The 13,070-nt window shown below is 36.4% G+C and overlaps 1 protein-coding gene across 19 annotated transcripts in view; it reads left to right on the top strand.

Moving 5' to 3' along the window:
- The window catches only part of DST (dystonin), a 506,627-nt gene extending 495,056 nt beyond the window's left edge, over positions 1–11,571 (top strand). For 4 of the 19 annotated variants that reach the window (XM_033217521.1, XM_033217502.1, XM_033217516.1 and 1 more), the window contains 7 exons: positions 618–635; positions 3,391–3,508; positions 4,824–4,895; positions 5,817–6,016; positions 6,425–6,535; positions 9,327–9,450; positions 10,298–11,571. In XM_033217521.1, the coding sequence (XP_033073412.1) occupies positions 618–635; positions 3,391–3,508; positions 4,824–4,895; positions 5,817–6,016; positions 6,425–6,535; positions 9,327–9,450; positions 10,298–10,560 (906 nt within the window). In that variant the 3' untranslated portion in view covers positions 10,561–11,571. The remainder of the gene's footprint in view (positions 1–617; positions 636–3,390; positions 3,509–4,823; positions 4,896–5,816; positions 6,017–6,424; positions 6,536–9,326; positions 9,451–10,297) is intronic. The other 15 variants (XM_033217512.1, XM_033217510.1, XM_033217522.1 and 12 more) reach the window with 11 other exon arrangements.
- Positions 11,572–13,070: the final 1,499 nt, after the last annotated feature.

The following is a 13,070-nucleotide window of genomic DNA, read 5'->3' as shown; positions in this document are numbered from 1 at the left end:
TCATATTATTTTATATTTTGTTATGATTAGAGGTAAGTTTTCAGATTTCAAACAAGAAAGCTACTCTAATCCAGAACCACAAAGTTAAAAATATGGACTCACTTTAATAAATAGGAAAAAAGAGGATAATGTCTTCTCCACTTGTGCAGTAATTTTTGCTTTTATTAAAAATCTCAGTTAACTTGGTTCACTCTCTTCAAAACAGAAGAACAGTGTGACTTCATTACTCTTTCTCTATTTTTTTTTTCTTTTTTGGAACATCTCTTATATGTAGTAGCTAGATAGGAAATGTGCTGAGTTTTCCCAATACAGTGTGTTACTTACAAATGAAACATTAATTTTATTTTTATACTTCCATATTAAAAAATAGTCATCAATGTATTCAAAACTTTAACTTAAATTTGAAATCCTAAGATTTTCAAAAATATGTGTACAGAAAATAGTCTGATTATTTGGTTTGAAATTGGGACAGATTTCAAACTGGGTGCCTGCACATCTCTAAACTAGATACTACATCCAGAAGCACAGAGTGTGAGTATGTGTGTATGTTCTAGAGTCATACAGAAAGTTTCCTGTTGAACTAATTGTGTCTTTCTTCCATTTTTCATTTTTATCAGTTCTTCCTGGGAAATCAGGTATAAACCAGTGGAATGTATTCTCAAGTTCCTGATGATTTTTTTTTTAACTTTAATTCATAGTCATTAAAGCTTGCCATGGCCAATCTTTCCCATGCTGTCTCCCTAGCTACTACATTGTTGGTTGGCGTGGTGTTTCTGTAAGCGCTATAAGGGTCCTTGATCCAGGATTCCTTTTTGCCTTGTGTCTTAAATGAGGAGATTACTTTTAAGCAAACCAGATAATGAATTGTAGCTTGGCTTGCTACAGTGTTACAAATGCAATTTTTAATTCTCATTTTTGATAATATGGGCATATATTTTATGCTAATACTTATTGGAACACAAATTTGATTCTCCACACATCTCTGTGTTAGGCTCATTGATGTTTAACTATTTAGGACATACGGTCTACAGTAGCCCAGGAGGATCAGCCTCAGGCAGTGACACGGGAAGACAGAGAGCCAAGAGGTCTCCTTGGCACTCAGCCGCAAGTAACCAGCTCTCTCCAAAGAAGCTATTTGTCATTTGTTCAAAATCACTGATTTTTGGGGATTGGCATCCTCTGAGTAGAAATGTTAACTCCGTAGGCTTTAAGTAATATCATTCCTTTTGAGGAAAGTTATTGCTGTAACATATGCAGAATCTTAAAGTCACATTTTATGCCATCTTGATCAAATATTTATATTGGCACTTAAGTCAATATAAAATGTTTACGTTGACATTTAAGTCAGTATGAACTGTCTAGTGGCACTACATCATGATCAGAATTTTGAAACTAAAGACAAGAGATACTCTGTTTTGATTTAAACATATTCATGAGCTTTTTTTTTTTTTAACTTTATACTTTGGAAACAACCATGCTGTCTATAGTACCTGACCATATTACATTAGATGTGACTCTGCCACTCCGTTTTAAAGCCATATTACATCTCAAGCTTCAAATTATCTATTACCTTCATTTATTGCAAGCAAATAATTTATTTTTAAAACTTCCATTATTTATGATATAAAACATAAAATGTTACTTTTCCATCCTTGCAATTTTTGGAGTCAGCACATGAGAGAGCATCTTTTATTTGCAGAGAGGATGAGAGAAATACCTACCTCAAAAGGTTTTACTCACTGAAAGCACAGTCAGCAACATTAGTCTGTTTTCTCTTGTCTTGTGATTTGGTTATTGGGAAAATTTAGAGAAATTCTGAAGACAGCGTTAGTTGTCTGGAGAATACCTTATTAAAATAGAAAATTATTTGTATTTATTACACTTGAAATATCATCTGTATAAGGAACTTTTAGTTATTTCCTTATAACTTTTGTTTTGAGTATAATCTTGAACCAAAATCATCTAGTCCCATTATCTGGTTCCTTAAGGGTAATTTTCTTTAAATCCCCTCCTTTCCCTTTGCTTATTAGCAGCACCCAATTTTTTCTAACAAAATAAATTGACACTTTTATTTTTAAATTGTAATTAACATTTCAGGAACAATTATAGGAAAGTTTAAGTCTCAATGTTTAAGAAAAAAAGATTTAGAAATAGTGGTTTTTAAAAGTTTGATGGAAAAACATGAGTTCCTGCTGGTGCATTTTACATGCTTTCTAGGTCCTTCTGAGTTTTAGGATCCCGAGGGGTTTGGTTGGTATTGTTTTTGGGTTTTCTTCTTGAAACTCAATATTAAAACACTAAAAAGTAGCAGATTTTTTTCTGCTTAGAGTTTTCTGCTTATCCATAATGAGCCCAAATAAAGTCACAATTGTATGTTACCTGCTTTACAAAGAAGCCATTTATGTTTAATTGACTGTTCATTTTGCTTTCTTGTCTGCTGGGATAACAACCGTGAAATTTAGTCTGGTAGTTTTTGAGTTGGACATGAACCTATTAGAAATGATTTAAAGTATAAAATCATTTCTCACAGGCTTTCAAAACATAAACCTATGATCAGAAACCTGGAATCTCGATATTTATTCAGGACTTGCAGAATTTGTAGCATATCTACATTATTGGAGATCTATTGAAAGGGCAAGAAAAAGATGATTGCCTCTTAGGATCAACAATTATGGCACAGACAACTGTGAGAGAAACCTTTTAGATTTGGCAGCCATATCATTAATAATGTGTCGTTGGCTATTGTAATATTACAGTAATCTTAAATGGCATATTAACCCAGCCTTTAACAAATTGCTTTACCAGATCATTAGGGATGCAGAAATTTTAGTTGACTGTAAAATTTGTGCGAGTCATACTCATTTACTTTATTCTTAAGTCAAAACTGCTCTTAGAGAAAACAAAATGAGTTTATAAAGATTTCTCACAGATTTCAGTGGAAAGCAGTTTTACTGTAAGAGATAGTTTTAATGAAGAATCAAAGCTTATTAAATTTTTCTTAGAATCATCTTATTTTAGATAAGCCCTGGGCAAGTGGGCCAATGCTTACTTTCATGGCTATGTTTAATTCCTAGAAACATTTTAAAATTACTGCCTTACTAATACTGTTTCTGTCATAAGAAAGAAAAATACTTTTTGGACCAAAGCTTTGATAGTATACTTGATAACCTTTGTAATCTTTTTTTTTTTCAAACTGTTTCCTTTGGGCTAAATCAGCATGCAGCTGTCTAACGCAAATCATTACAAACCCCTTTTTCTGAGATTTTACTAATCGCTACGAACTAAGCAAGAAATTAAAGTCGGTTGCTTTAGCTACTGCAAATTGCACATCATCCTACAGTTTAGAATTATTATTGACAACTAGAGGTTCTTTCTTTCTTCACTGAACAGTTTGGAGACTCCCAGCAACTGCGACTGGTCCGGATCCTGCGGAGTACTGTGATGGTTCGTGTTGGAGGTGGATGGATGGCACTTGATGAGTTCTTAGTGAAAAATGATCCTTGCAGGGGTAAGGAGATGCTTATCATGATAACATCATGAAAGTATTTCAATTTTATATTATTTTCCAACACCAAAACATACTGGGCATAATTTTGGTCATTTATTCCAATAGTGAATGTTTCACATTGGTCTGTCAGCCTAAAGTTCCCAAAGAACCTGTGGCAGTCATGTAAACCATCTTCTTCTCATTTTTTTTTTCTTCTTCTGGATGAATATGGTGGGCAGGAAATACTAGAATCCATTTTCTTTAGAAGACTTTTATATCTATGATTTTCCAAACAATTACACCAACCAAGGAAAGGATTTTGTCTATTATTACATAGCCAAGTAAGAGAAAAGAAAACTGAGGCGATGAAGACTGAAAATACTGGATAATAAAAGTTTAAAGGTCAAAGTTTTTATGAAATGAAGGGCAGGTGAGGAAAGCCGTAATAAAAAAATGTTTAAATAATAATCCAATGCTAAGTTGACTCTTTGAAGTTGCAGATTAGAACATTAAAAATATAAACATATAATACTATAGCTCTCTACATATCTTCCAGCCCAAGTCCTAAGTTAGCTTTTAGTTTTTCTGTTTTCAGATCCTTCTGTCAGTGTTTAAGTTCTTAACCAATTTATGTTACACATGGTCATTTAATTGCAATTTCTAATTAGGTACCATTTACTCAGTAGGCCCATTTTTCTTCCCCTCCCACTCCCCCAAAGAAAACCCAATAAAATTGTTATAATTTTCTTTAACCTGTGAGCTCACTGTAATCCTTTTTAGCAAACAGCAAATGTTCATGTCAGTGCTGCCTCCTTTGGCTACCCAAGTGGGAGCCCAGGTTTCCTCCTGTAGGTCCTCTTGATTTTGGTGATGGTGTCACCATCTGGTACACATAGACATATCAGAGTCATCAGGCTTCTCTGCCAAGGCCACCATGGATTGTTATACAATCATATGCAGTAACCCTGCTCTCTCCTGACCAAAGACACACCTGTGAGAGAAGTAAAACAAGAACAAAAGCTCCTGTTTGTTGTATATTTTGAAAATAATGTAGCCTAAGGTGAAATGCATCTCCGTTTATGAAGAAATCAGAACACATTGTGTTCTGTTGGGTTGCTTACGAAGGTTAGCATGGCTGTGGCACAGTCTTCCAAATACATTTTTCTTATTGAGCCAGTTCTTTAAGTGCTGCTTTTCCTGATGCAACTTTTCTTCTAAAATGTGTGCTAAAGGCCGGATCTGAGCACCCTTTGCATATTCAACTACTGTACTTTGTTTTCTTCTTCTGCTAACAGTATTCTTTAATGTGATTGGTATCCTGTGTCATTTTTTCTAGTTCATCATCATGGGAGTAAAATGTTACGTTCGGAATCAAACTCTTCAATTACTACTACTCAGCCTACTATAGGTTGGCAACCTCTCTCTTTGCCTCTCCCCTCTTTCCTTTTCTCTTTCCTACTTTTCCATTCTTGCTTCAGTCATTTGTTTTAAAATAACATGCTTCATCCATCGCGTATGGCTTAACTCATATCCAACTGAGCTGGTGCTTCCAAATTTAAAGTCTGAAAATTTGATGCACTTTGGTTGTGTTACAAATGCAGGTGTTATAAGTGATCAAACACATGCTAACACGTTGCTCATCGGGTTCTTGTGGAGTGTTCTCCGTGTGCATATGTGTTTGTATGAGTGCTGCATCACTGATTACCTCACAGATCCTTGGGTCTGGTGTTTGTTATTGCATGTTGGTAAAACAGTTTTTCAAGGCATAAAATAAAAATACTAGCTGCCTCATTTAAGTGAAAAACCCAGAAGTTTATATGTTGTCATCATGACTAACAAGCCATCATTCATTCTGTGTAATTATATTGTTTAATTAATCCCAATGTTGAAATACTGGCATTCTCTTTACGTCAATAGTACATGCAAAAGACACAGTCCCTGCCTTACTGGTCTGTCTTCTCAGTGTGGTGAGAGGGTAGTGAAACCATGTGGGCATCAGTAGCTGGTGGATTAATGATATTTTAGCATGAGCTTTCCATTTTCATGCTGACACTTTCTTTAATAGTGGTTATTCTTGCTGGTGTCTAGTGTTAGAATAAGCACACTTTATTTTTTCCTCCCCAAACTCACCTGTATCCAAAAGGAATGCATTGTAAAGGAATGCATTTAACTTTTTGTTATGCTGAGTTGGAGTTAGCATGGCAAAAAGATGTTCTTGAAATTCTCAACGTGATCTCTGGTGCCAGGTGGCTGTTCTTCCCATAAACGATTGAGCGCCTCTTCTTTTCCTTCTTTTCTTTGTGTGCATTGTTGTGTGTGTGTAAACCAGCCAAAGGAAGGACAAACATGGAACTGCGTGAGAAGTTCATTTTAGCAGACGGTGCCAGCCAGGGTATGGCTGCTTTCCGACCCCGAGGCCGAAGATCCCGGCCATCATCACGAGGCGCTTCACCCAACAGATCCACTTCTGTGTCCAGTCAGGCTGCACAGGCAGCCACCCCACAGGTCCCTGCCACCACCACACCCAAGGTAAGACTCAGGGATGAAGACTTTTCCTCTCCTTTTGCAATCAATTTCCCAAGTAGACTTTTGAATGTTCTATTTAGGGCCCTAGAATTTGTAGGACCAGCTATCTCCATTTGTGCACCTTCTCACAATATAGAAAATACAGGATTTTTAAAAATATGCTTTTGCCTAGTGCCTCACATAGAGGTGATCTATTTAGGGAGCCTTTGTGATCTTCCAGATTGATTTTTCTTTTTAAAGCTTCATTCATTTTTTTGGTGTGTATGATTTGCCATTGGATCTTTCCACTTATTTAAAATTGTTATTATTCTTACTATGAAATGTGACTCTTTGCTATGAATATCTCTTTCTGTGGCTTTGTTTTTTTTTGTCTGCTATCCTTTTCATTTGATTTGCCATTGTTCCATACAGATTCTCCATCCTTTAACACGCAATTATGGTAAACCATGGTTGACAAACAGCAAAATGTCAACTCCTTGTAAAGCAGCAGAGTGCTCAGACTTTCCCGTGCCATCTGCAGAGGTATCGTAAGGCCCCAGAGTCCAGTCTTAACAGTCTCCTTTAACTGAAACTATCACCCACTAACATTGCTTCACCACTCCCTTAATATATGTACTTTGACAATCCTATGTCTTTTTATACACTTCTATAAAATAAGTATCAACCCAGCAGTTCTTGGAAGATATGAGAGTAAGGGGTTAACAGAAAAGATCGTCTGCAGCAATTTAAACAGTGTCAGTTTGAGCCAGTCACTCCTGCAGACTACCTCCTTTTTGTTCTCATTCATACTTAGTTCCACTTTTATCTCTTGGGAGAGTAAAACATAGTAGATTATATCCAGACTTAAGTAAAATTTCTTTTAAAGCTACTAAATATACTAGATATAATGTGGGCAAGAAGTGCAACGCATTCCCTTCAGATGGGAGTAAAAGGCAGTATCATTTGCAAGAGAATCACTGAAAAGAATGTTTACTGAATGTTCACTGTGGGCATGGTCCTTCTGAATGTCTGTTACATTTATACCTGCCCCAAAACTTGGGGCGGGTGTGTCATAAGCTCTCAGTATCAGTGCAGGGGGTCAGAGGGAGGCTTAGGTATGCAGAAAGTTACCTGTCATTTTCAACAGGTAATAAATGTATGGTTTTTTTAAGATTTTAATTAAGCATGCTCTAACTTTTTAATATGGCATGATTTATGGGGAGAAGATATTTAGGTGATATAAAATTTGCCAAGATAACTCATGTATCAGGTCATTTACATTCAATTGAAAATCAACCGTATATCTTTTTAAGAAACTTCACTGTAAAACAACAGACATAGGCACAAAATAATCAGATATTTTATTAGAATCCAATAATTAATGGGAAAAAATCCCTAAATACCTTTTCTTGAAATTGAAGAAGGTATTTCACCTTAATTATAAAGGACGTAACTTAAAGACCAGGATCCTCAAATAGAAGTAATATAATAACTTTTAAAAGCCCCCTTATGCTTTTCAAAACACTTTCTTGTCTCTTCCTTAATCCTCACGTTAATAATAAGTGGCAGGCAGAGAAAAGAATGTGTTACCTTCATGACTCCATGGAAATCTCATTGCTGATAAGTAGGAGAATTGGAACAAAAACAACCCATTCTTTAGCATTTCCTCATTTCTTCCTCTTCATTTCCCCAAGCCCCTCATTTCCACCCCTTCCCACCAAGTGGGCAATGTTAGTATTATATATTACCTCTAGAGATGTCTGTCAATTATTATGGATCTATTGTAGAAAAAAACTGCAAAAGGTTCAAACAACCTTAAGGGACATACTAACATTTGCTTTAAATATTGAAGGCTATGACGCTGTGTTCAAAATTTTTTTTAAGTGGATACTCTCTCAAATTAAAGTCTGAGTAGTTATTTTGACTAGTGAAAAACTGTGTTTCATTTCAAATAACCTGATGAAACAAAAAACACCCAAAAAACAACATGTTTCTATGGGAGGGACTGTGAAATAAAATCGAAACAATCAAGAAGGCATTCTGAGAAGAATGACTGTGGTCTTTCACGGTTGTGAATTCTGACACCTTGAGTGATATGTTTCATAATTTGTGGGTTCTCACTCCCTCGTGTTGTTGAGATTCTGTTTAAGTTAGGAATTTTGCTAGATCAGCATTGTCAGATCTTGGGCAAATCATGTCCCTCCTCAGGCTCCAATCTTTCATATTTTCAAGGTTATGATTAGGTGAGTGTGAGGATTAATTGTGGTTATGTGTGTAAAAGTATTTTGAAAACTTGAGCATTCTGTGTGTACAAATCACATATAAATACTACACTAAAGTATATGAGTAGTATACACATATGTAGATAAATGACTTAATAAAAGTAACTCATGTATCAGATGGTTATAACATTTTAAGCTAATAAAGGGAAAATCAGTTGTTTAAAAATATACATGTAATTTGTTTCGATGCATTTCCTCCAAATAGTTCTCTGGCTGTGTGTTCATCGAGGAATATTATATTACATTCCTTGTATTCCTCAAGATACCTGTTTGTTTGTTTTTTTAACTTTAGGAGAATTTTTTAAATGTTGTAGTGATCTGGAAAAAGTGCAATGATTGTATAATAAAATCTCATAGTTATGATTGTTTTAGACATTCTCTACAAACTCGTATAAAGATTGTAAAAACAAAATTCTCCAAATGTTGCCTAATATTTTGTCTATAAAGACTGTAGAAGTGATAGAGGCAGGAAGTGAAGCGATATGATAGCAAGTTATTTAAAAATCACTTTTTTTCTTTTTGCAGTTAAATTTATTTAAATGATGTCTGTATCCATTATGTATTTACTTATCATTCTGTCTCTGTCTCTGCCTAGCTCCATAAAAGCAATGGAGGCAGCAGCATATCCAGGCACAGCTTTTCTCTGCTCCATGCCCCCTCTACGCATGGAGTCACCATCTTTTTAGCAATACACCATTACCTCTGTAACATTCACTGGCAGTCTGAAAGATACTAACACACTCACCGTTTAATTTGTCTTTTTCTCCTTGCCGTCACTTTTATGCTCAGTTGGGGGTCTCCATTTTGTTTTCTCTTCAATCATGAATTCATATTGTTTAGAATGTTGCTTTTGAATTCTGAGAAAGAATAAGAAATTAGAAGAGAAAATTAAGTGAGAACCCCATGCCTTATTTAATTGAAGAGTTTCTCCCCCTCCACCTCCTAAAGAGGAATAGTAGAGAGTTTCCACCCATGTGTAAAGAAGTGGTGTCAGTGGAATATCACGATGCAGGAGCAGTATTTTGAAATGTCTTGTCGCTGGTTCAATACAGGGAACGCCAATACAAGGAAGCAAGCTTCGACTTCCAGGATATTTATCAGGGAAAGGCTTCCACTCTGGGGAGGACAGTGGCTTGATAACAACTGCAGCTGCCAGAGTCCGAACACAATTTGCCGGTGAGTGTGGTGCCTTTCTTTTCTTAATGGCTTTTGCAGCATGGTCATCTGAGGATTAAAGTCCCTTTTCCTCCTCATTGGGGAAGAAATTACAAATTGACCCTGAGGGGGTCTTAAAATGATATGTAGCCCTGGTCCTCCAAAAGTCAGGGATAAAGTGAGTCATGGGCACAATTATCTAAAAGTGTCCAAGAAAGATGAAAGAATTACTGTAGAACAGAAGAAAATATACAGTGGTATTCTACCCCTTCAAGCTGAAAGGTCTTGGCTCTTCTACCAGCTCAGAGATTGCAGGGGGCCCTGTTTTGGGGTGGTTGGAAAAACCCAGCCACACTGAACCTCACGCCAGTATATCTCACATTGCTTCACAAAATAGCAAACCTACTAATCTCTGGGTTCTGAGCTCAGCAAGCAAGACGCCTCTTTAAAGTTTCTAATCTCCTCTGTTGAATTCCTATATTCTTGGAGTTACCTATTCTCGGGCAAGACTTAAGCCTGTCTTGTTTGTTCTATGTTTGCATCACACATATCCCTGGATACATAATTTAAACTTTAGAAAGCACAATCTTAAAGTCTGTTTGCAATAAATGGAATCCTGTTTTAAGTAGGGGAAGCTGAAACTTACCTTTTAGATAGAAATCTAGGCTTTTCTATATTATGTCTACTTAGAGTAAGCCTGCATCATACCCTTGTGTAATAGGGAAAGGCCGTGAATCCAAAAGTGTTTTCTGAGTGCCTACTACACACCAGGGAAAAAAGTTAAGATTAAAGGTGGCATCGGGTTTCAAAAATTGGCTGCAGATGGACCCAATAATAAGGGTGAGCTGTCTCTACCTTCTTTCCTCAGATTCCAAGAAGACTCCCAGCCGACCAGGAAGTCGAGCTGGAAGCAAAGCAGGCAGCAGGGCCAGCAGCCGCCGAGGCAGTGATGCATCAGACTTTGACATTTCAGAAATCCAGTCCGTGTGCTCAGACGTGGAAACTGTCCCCCAGACACACAGGCCTACACCCCGAGCAGGTTCTCGGCCATCCACAGCCAAGCCTTCAAAAATCCCCACACCCCAGAGGAAATCACCTGCCAGCAAATTGGACAAGTCCTCAAAGAGATAGTGCAATTGGTTCTACCAAGGCCCTTCCTTGAGCATTTATTATTTAAGTTTGAACGATGTAAAATATGATGTAGAAATTCTTGTGAATTATTGCAAGAGGCGAGTTTAAAATTCTGCAGATGGCCTTATTTGTGTATTTGTCTTTTTATTTTATCTGTATAATGTTTTTGTCAGATATTCTGGGGTTAAAATCACATCATATGTGAGGAGGAAAAGTTTAACATGAACTAACATTTCTGCACTGTTTAACGTGCAGGGCACACACTAAACTCAGTTACTGTACCTACAGGTAAGGCTACATCCTCTCTGACAGCCGTAGCACTACATCAATCCCTGACGTTAAGGATACCTCATGACATTTTCCTGTTTTTATGGAAACTCTGAGAAGCTGAATGATACATGCAGGGGATATTTTTTGAGATGATTTAAATGTAACCCAAAAGATGGAAGACAGAAAGACAAACACACCCACACACAGTCTTTGCAGTATCTGACAGAGAACTCACAGGAAGTTACTTCAAGCACTTGCCAGTACTATGATATTCAAGTACCTTGCAGCATTTCTGTGCCATTGCTTTCAGTGAGGCCAGAGGCATCCTGGATATTAGACCTATTATACTGTAAGAATATAAGTATAAAGTGCATTCATATACATGTGGGGTTTTCTTTTGCTTGAGTGGACAGTAGCGCCTGTATCATTGAACTCATTTTGTATCAGAGCAATTTTGCTTGCAGAAAGCTATGAAATAAAACATGTCCCTTAACTGCATTGCTATGGAATTAATTTTTTTTCCCCAGGGAAAATTAGTGTATTTTTTTATGAGCAATATCAAATTTGGAGTGACCAAAAGATACTTAAAAATGGGTTTATTTTGATTTCTCATCTGAAATAATCATGTTCTGGTATTATATCTATCTATATTTAATAAATATATACATTTTAATTTATTATGTATACTCACATACTATAGAAAGATATTAGTATGCATTTAATAAAACATATTCACTTGAATATATGGAATACCTGATTATTTAAAGTGAACTTCTTCTGTTATTTGTTTTAAATAAAGGTTATGTGTATGATATATGTTTACTAAGAAACAAATAGGCTAAATTTGGGGGACATCAAAAACAGGGAGTTATAATAATGTTAACCACTCGTTCAACAAATATTTCTGAGTATCAGCCATGTGCCAGCCATTGTAAGTGACATGAGACTGTAAGATTCCTGCCCTCCCCTCTTCAAGAGGGAATCAGTTAATAAATCACTAAAAAGCAAGGGATGTGTGGCAGGATTACAGATTTAATTAAGGTAATATAGTAGTAGTATTCTGGCCTGTATACATTTAAAAGTGAAATTGTAAAATTTTCCTAAATATGAAAACAGTATCAGATATCTCAGAAGGATGGCAGATTGTTATTTTAGGCATAAGGGTCCCAACATTCTGCATAACTTTGTGAATTTGCTTTAGCAAGTGTCAGTGACGGTGTTCAGATTCAAGGGAACAGTATTACATTTTTCCTTCTTGGCCTTTTTAATGGAGGCCAACACTGAAGAGCCTGGAGTTTCTACTGGCATAAATTAGATTTTTAAGTAATAGTAATCCCTTCTTTGTCCAGGCATCGGTCTCAGGTGGGAGCCCTTGATGGAAAGGGTAATTCTAACCTATGAGATCACATGCTGTATAGTTCATGCATTTGATTATTAACATGTCATCTTAGAAGGCAATTGAAATTGTTTTTATTCCTTTAGTGCTTTGCATATGATCACATTTCCACTTCAAAGACAAATGTAAGGCAATGATTTTTATCTCCGTCTGTTTCAATGCTACCCCTCTGAAGGAGCTAGGGATTTTTCTTTTTAAGTAGTAAAACAAGCTTTTTGAAAAAGATAAGTGGTTTAAAATAGAGAAGTCTTAAGGAACTGCTCCCAGTTATCAGCATTTGCCCCAGGTGAGCTTTCCAAACTTTGACAGGATGCCTGCTCATTTCTTTCCTCTTGCGCTAATAGTCCCAGAGCCTCAGGCTGACATCTCCAGCGTCCTCCTGTAAGTTTCAGTTAATGTAACAAAAACCTCTTCCCCACCCTACACACATTCCTTCTCTTTTCTTTTTCTCTTTCTCTTTTTTCATTTTTTTTTCTTTAAAAAACAGAAGACTAGAGAATCTCAACTCTAAACATCTTAATTGGAAAAATTAGATCTTAAGCATTAGGGAAGTTGAATTGTGGACTTTTTTTGTTTTAAAAATCAAAGCTCCTAATTCGCATGTACTGCTACCTTCTTTGGAAATAGTGGACTGTCCCCTTTGATATCCATGCAGAAGTAGATGGGCCTGGCCAAGTCTCAGATATAGGTGGGAGAGTTTGGGAAGTGTCCCATGGCTGTCCAGGATTGACCTGTAGAATGAAAAGGAGGGGGAGGTGAAGAAAGGATCTTGTTTCCTTTTTTGGATCATTTTAAAACTTGCTTTCTGTATTTGTAGTAAGGGAAATTGTAATGAGATACAGTT

Source organism: Trachypithecus francoisi, unplaced genomic scaffold (genome assembly GCF_009764315.1).
Source record: "Trachypithecus francoisi isolate TF-2019V2 unplaced genomic scaffold, Tfra_2.0 Lachesis_group10, whole genome shotgun sequence".
NCBI lineage: Eukaryota > Metazoa > Chordata > Mammalia > Primates > Cercopithecidae > Trachypithecus > Trachypithecus francoisi.
This window is presented reverse-complemented; position numbering and strand designations above follow the sequence as displayed.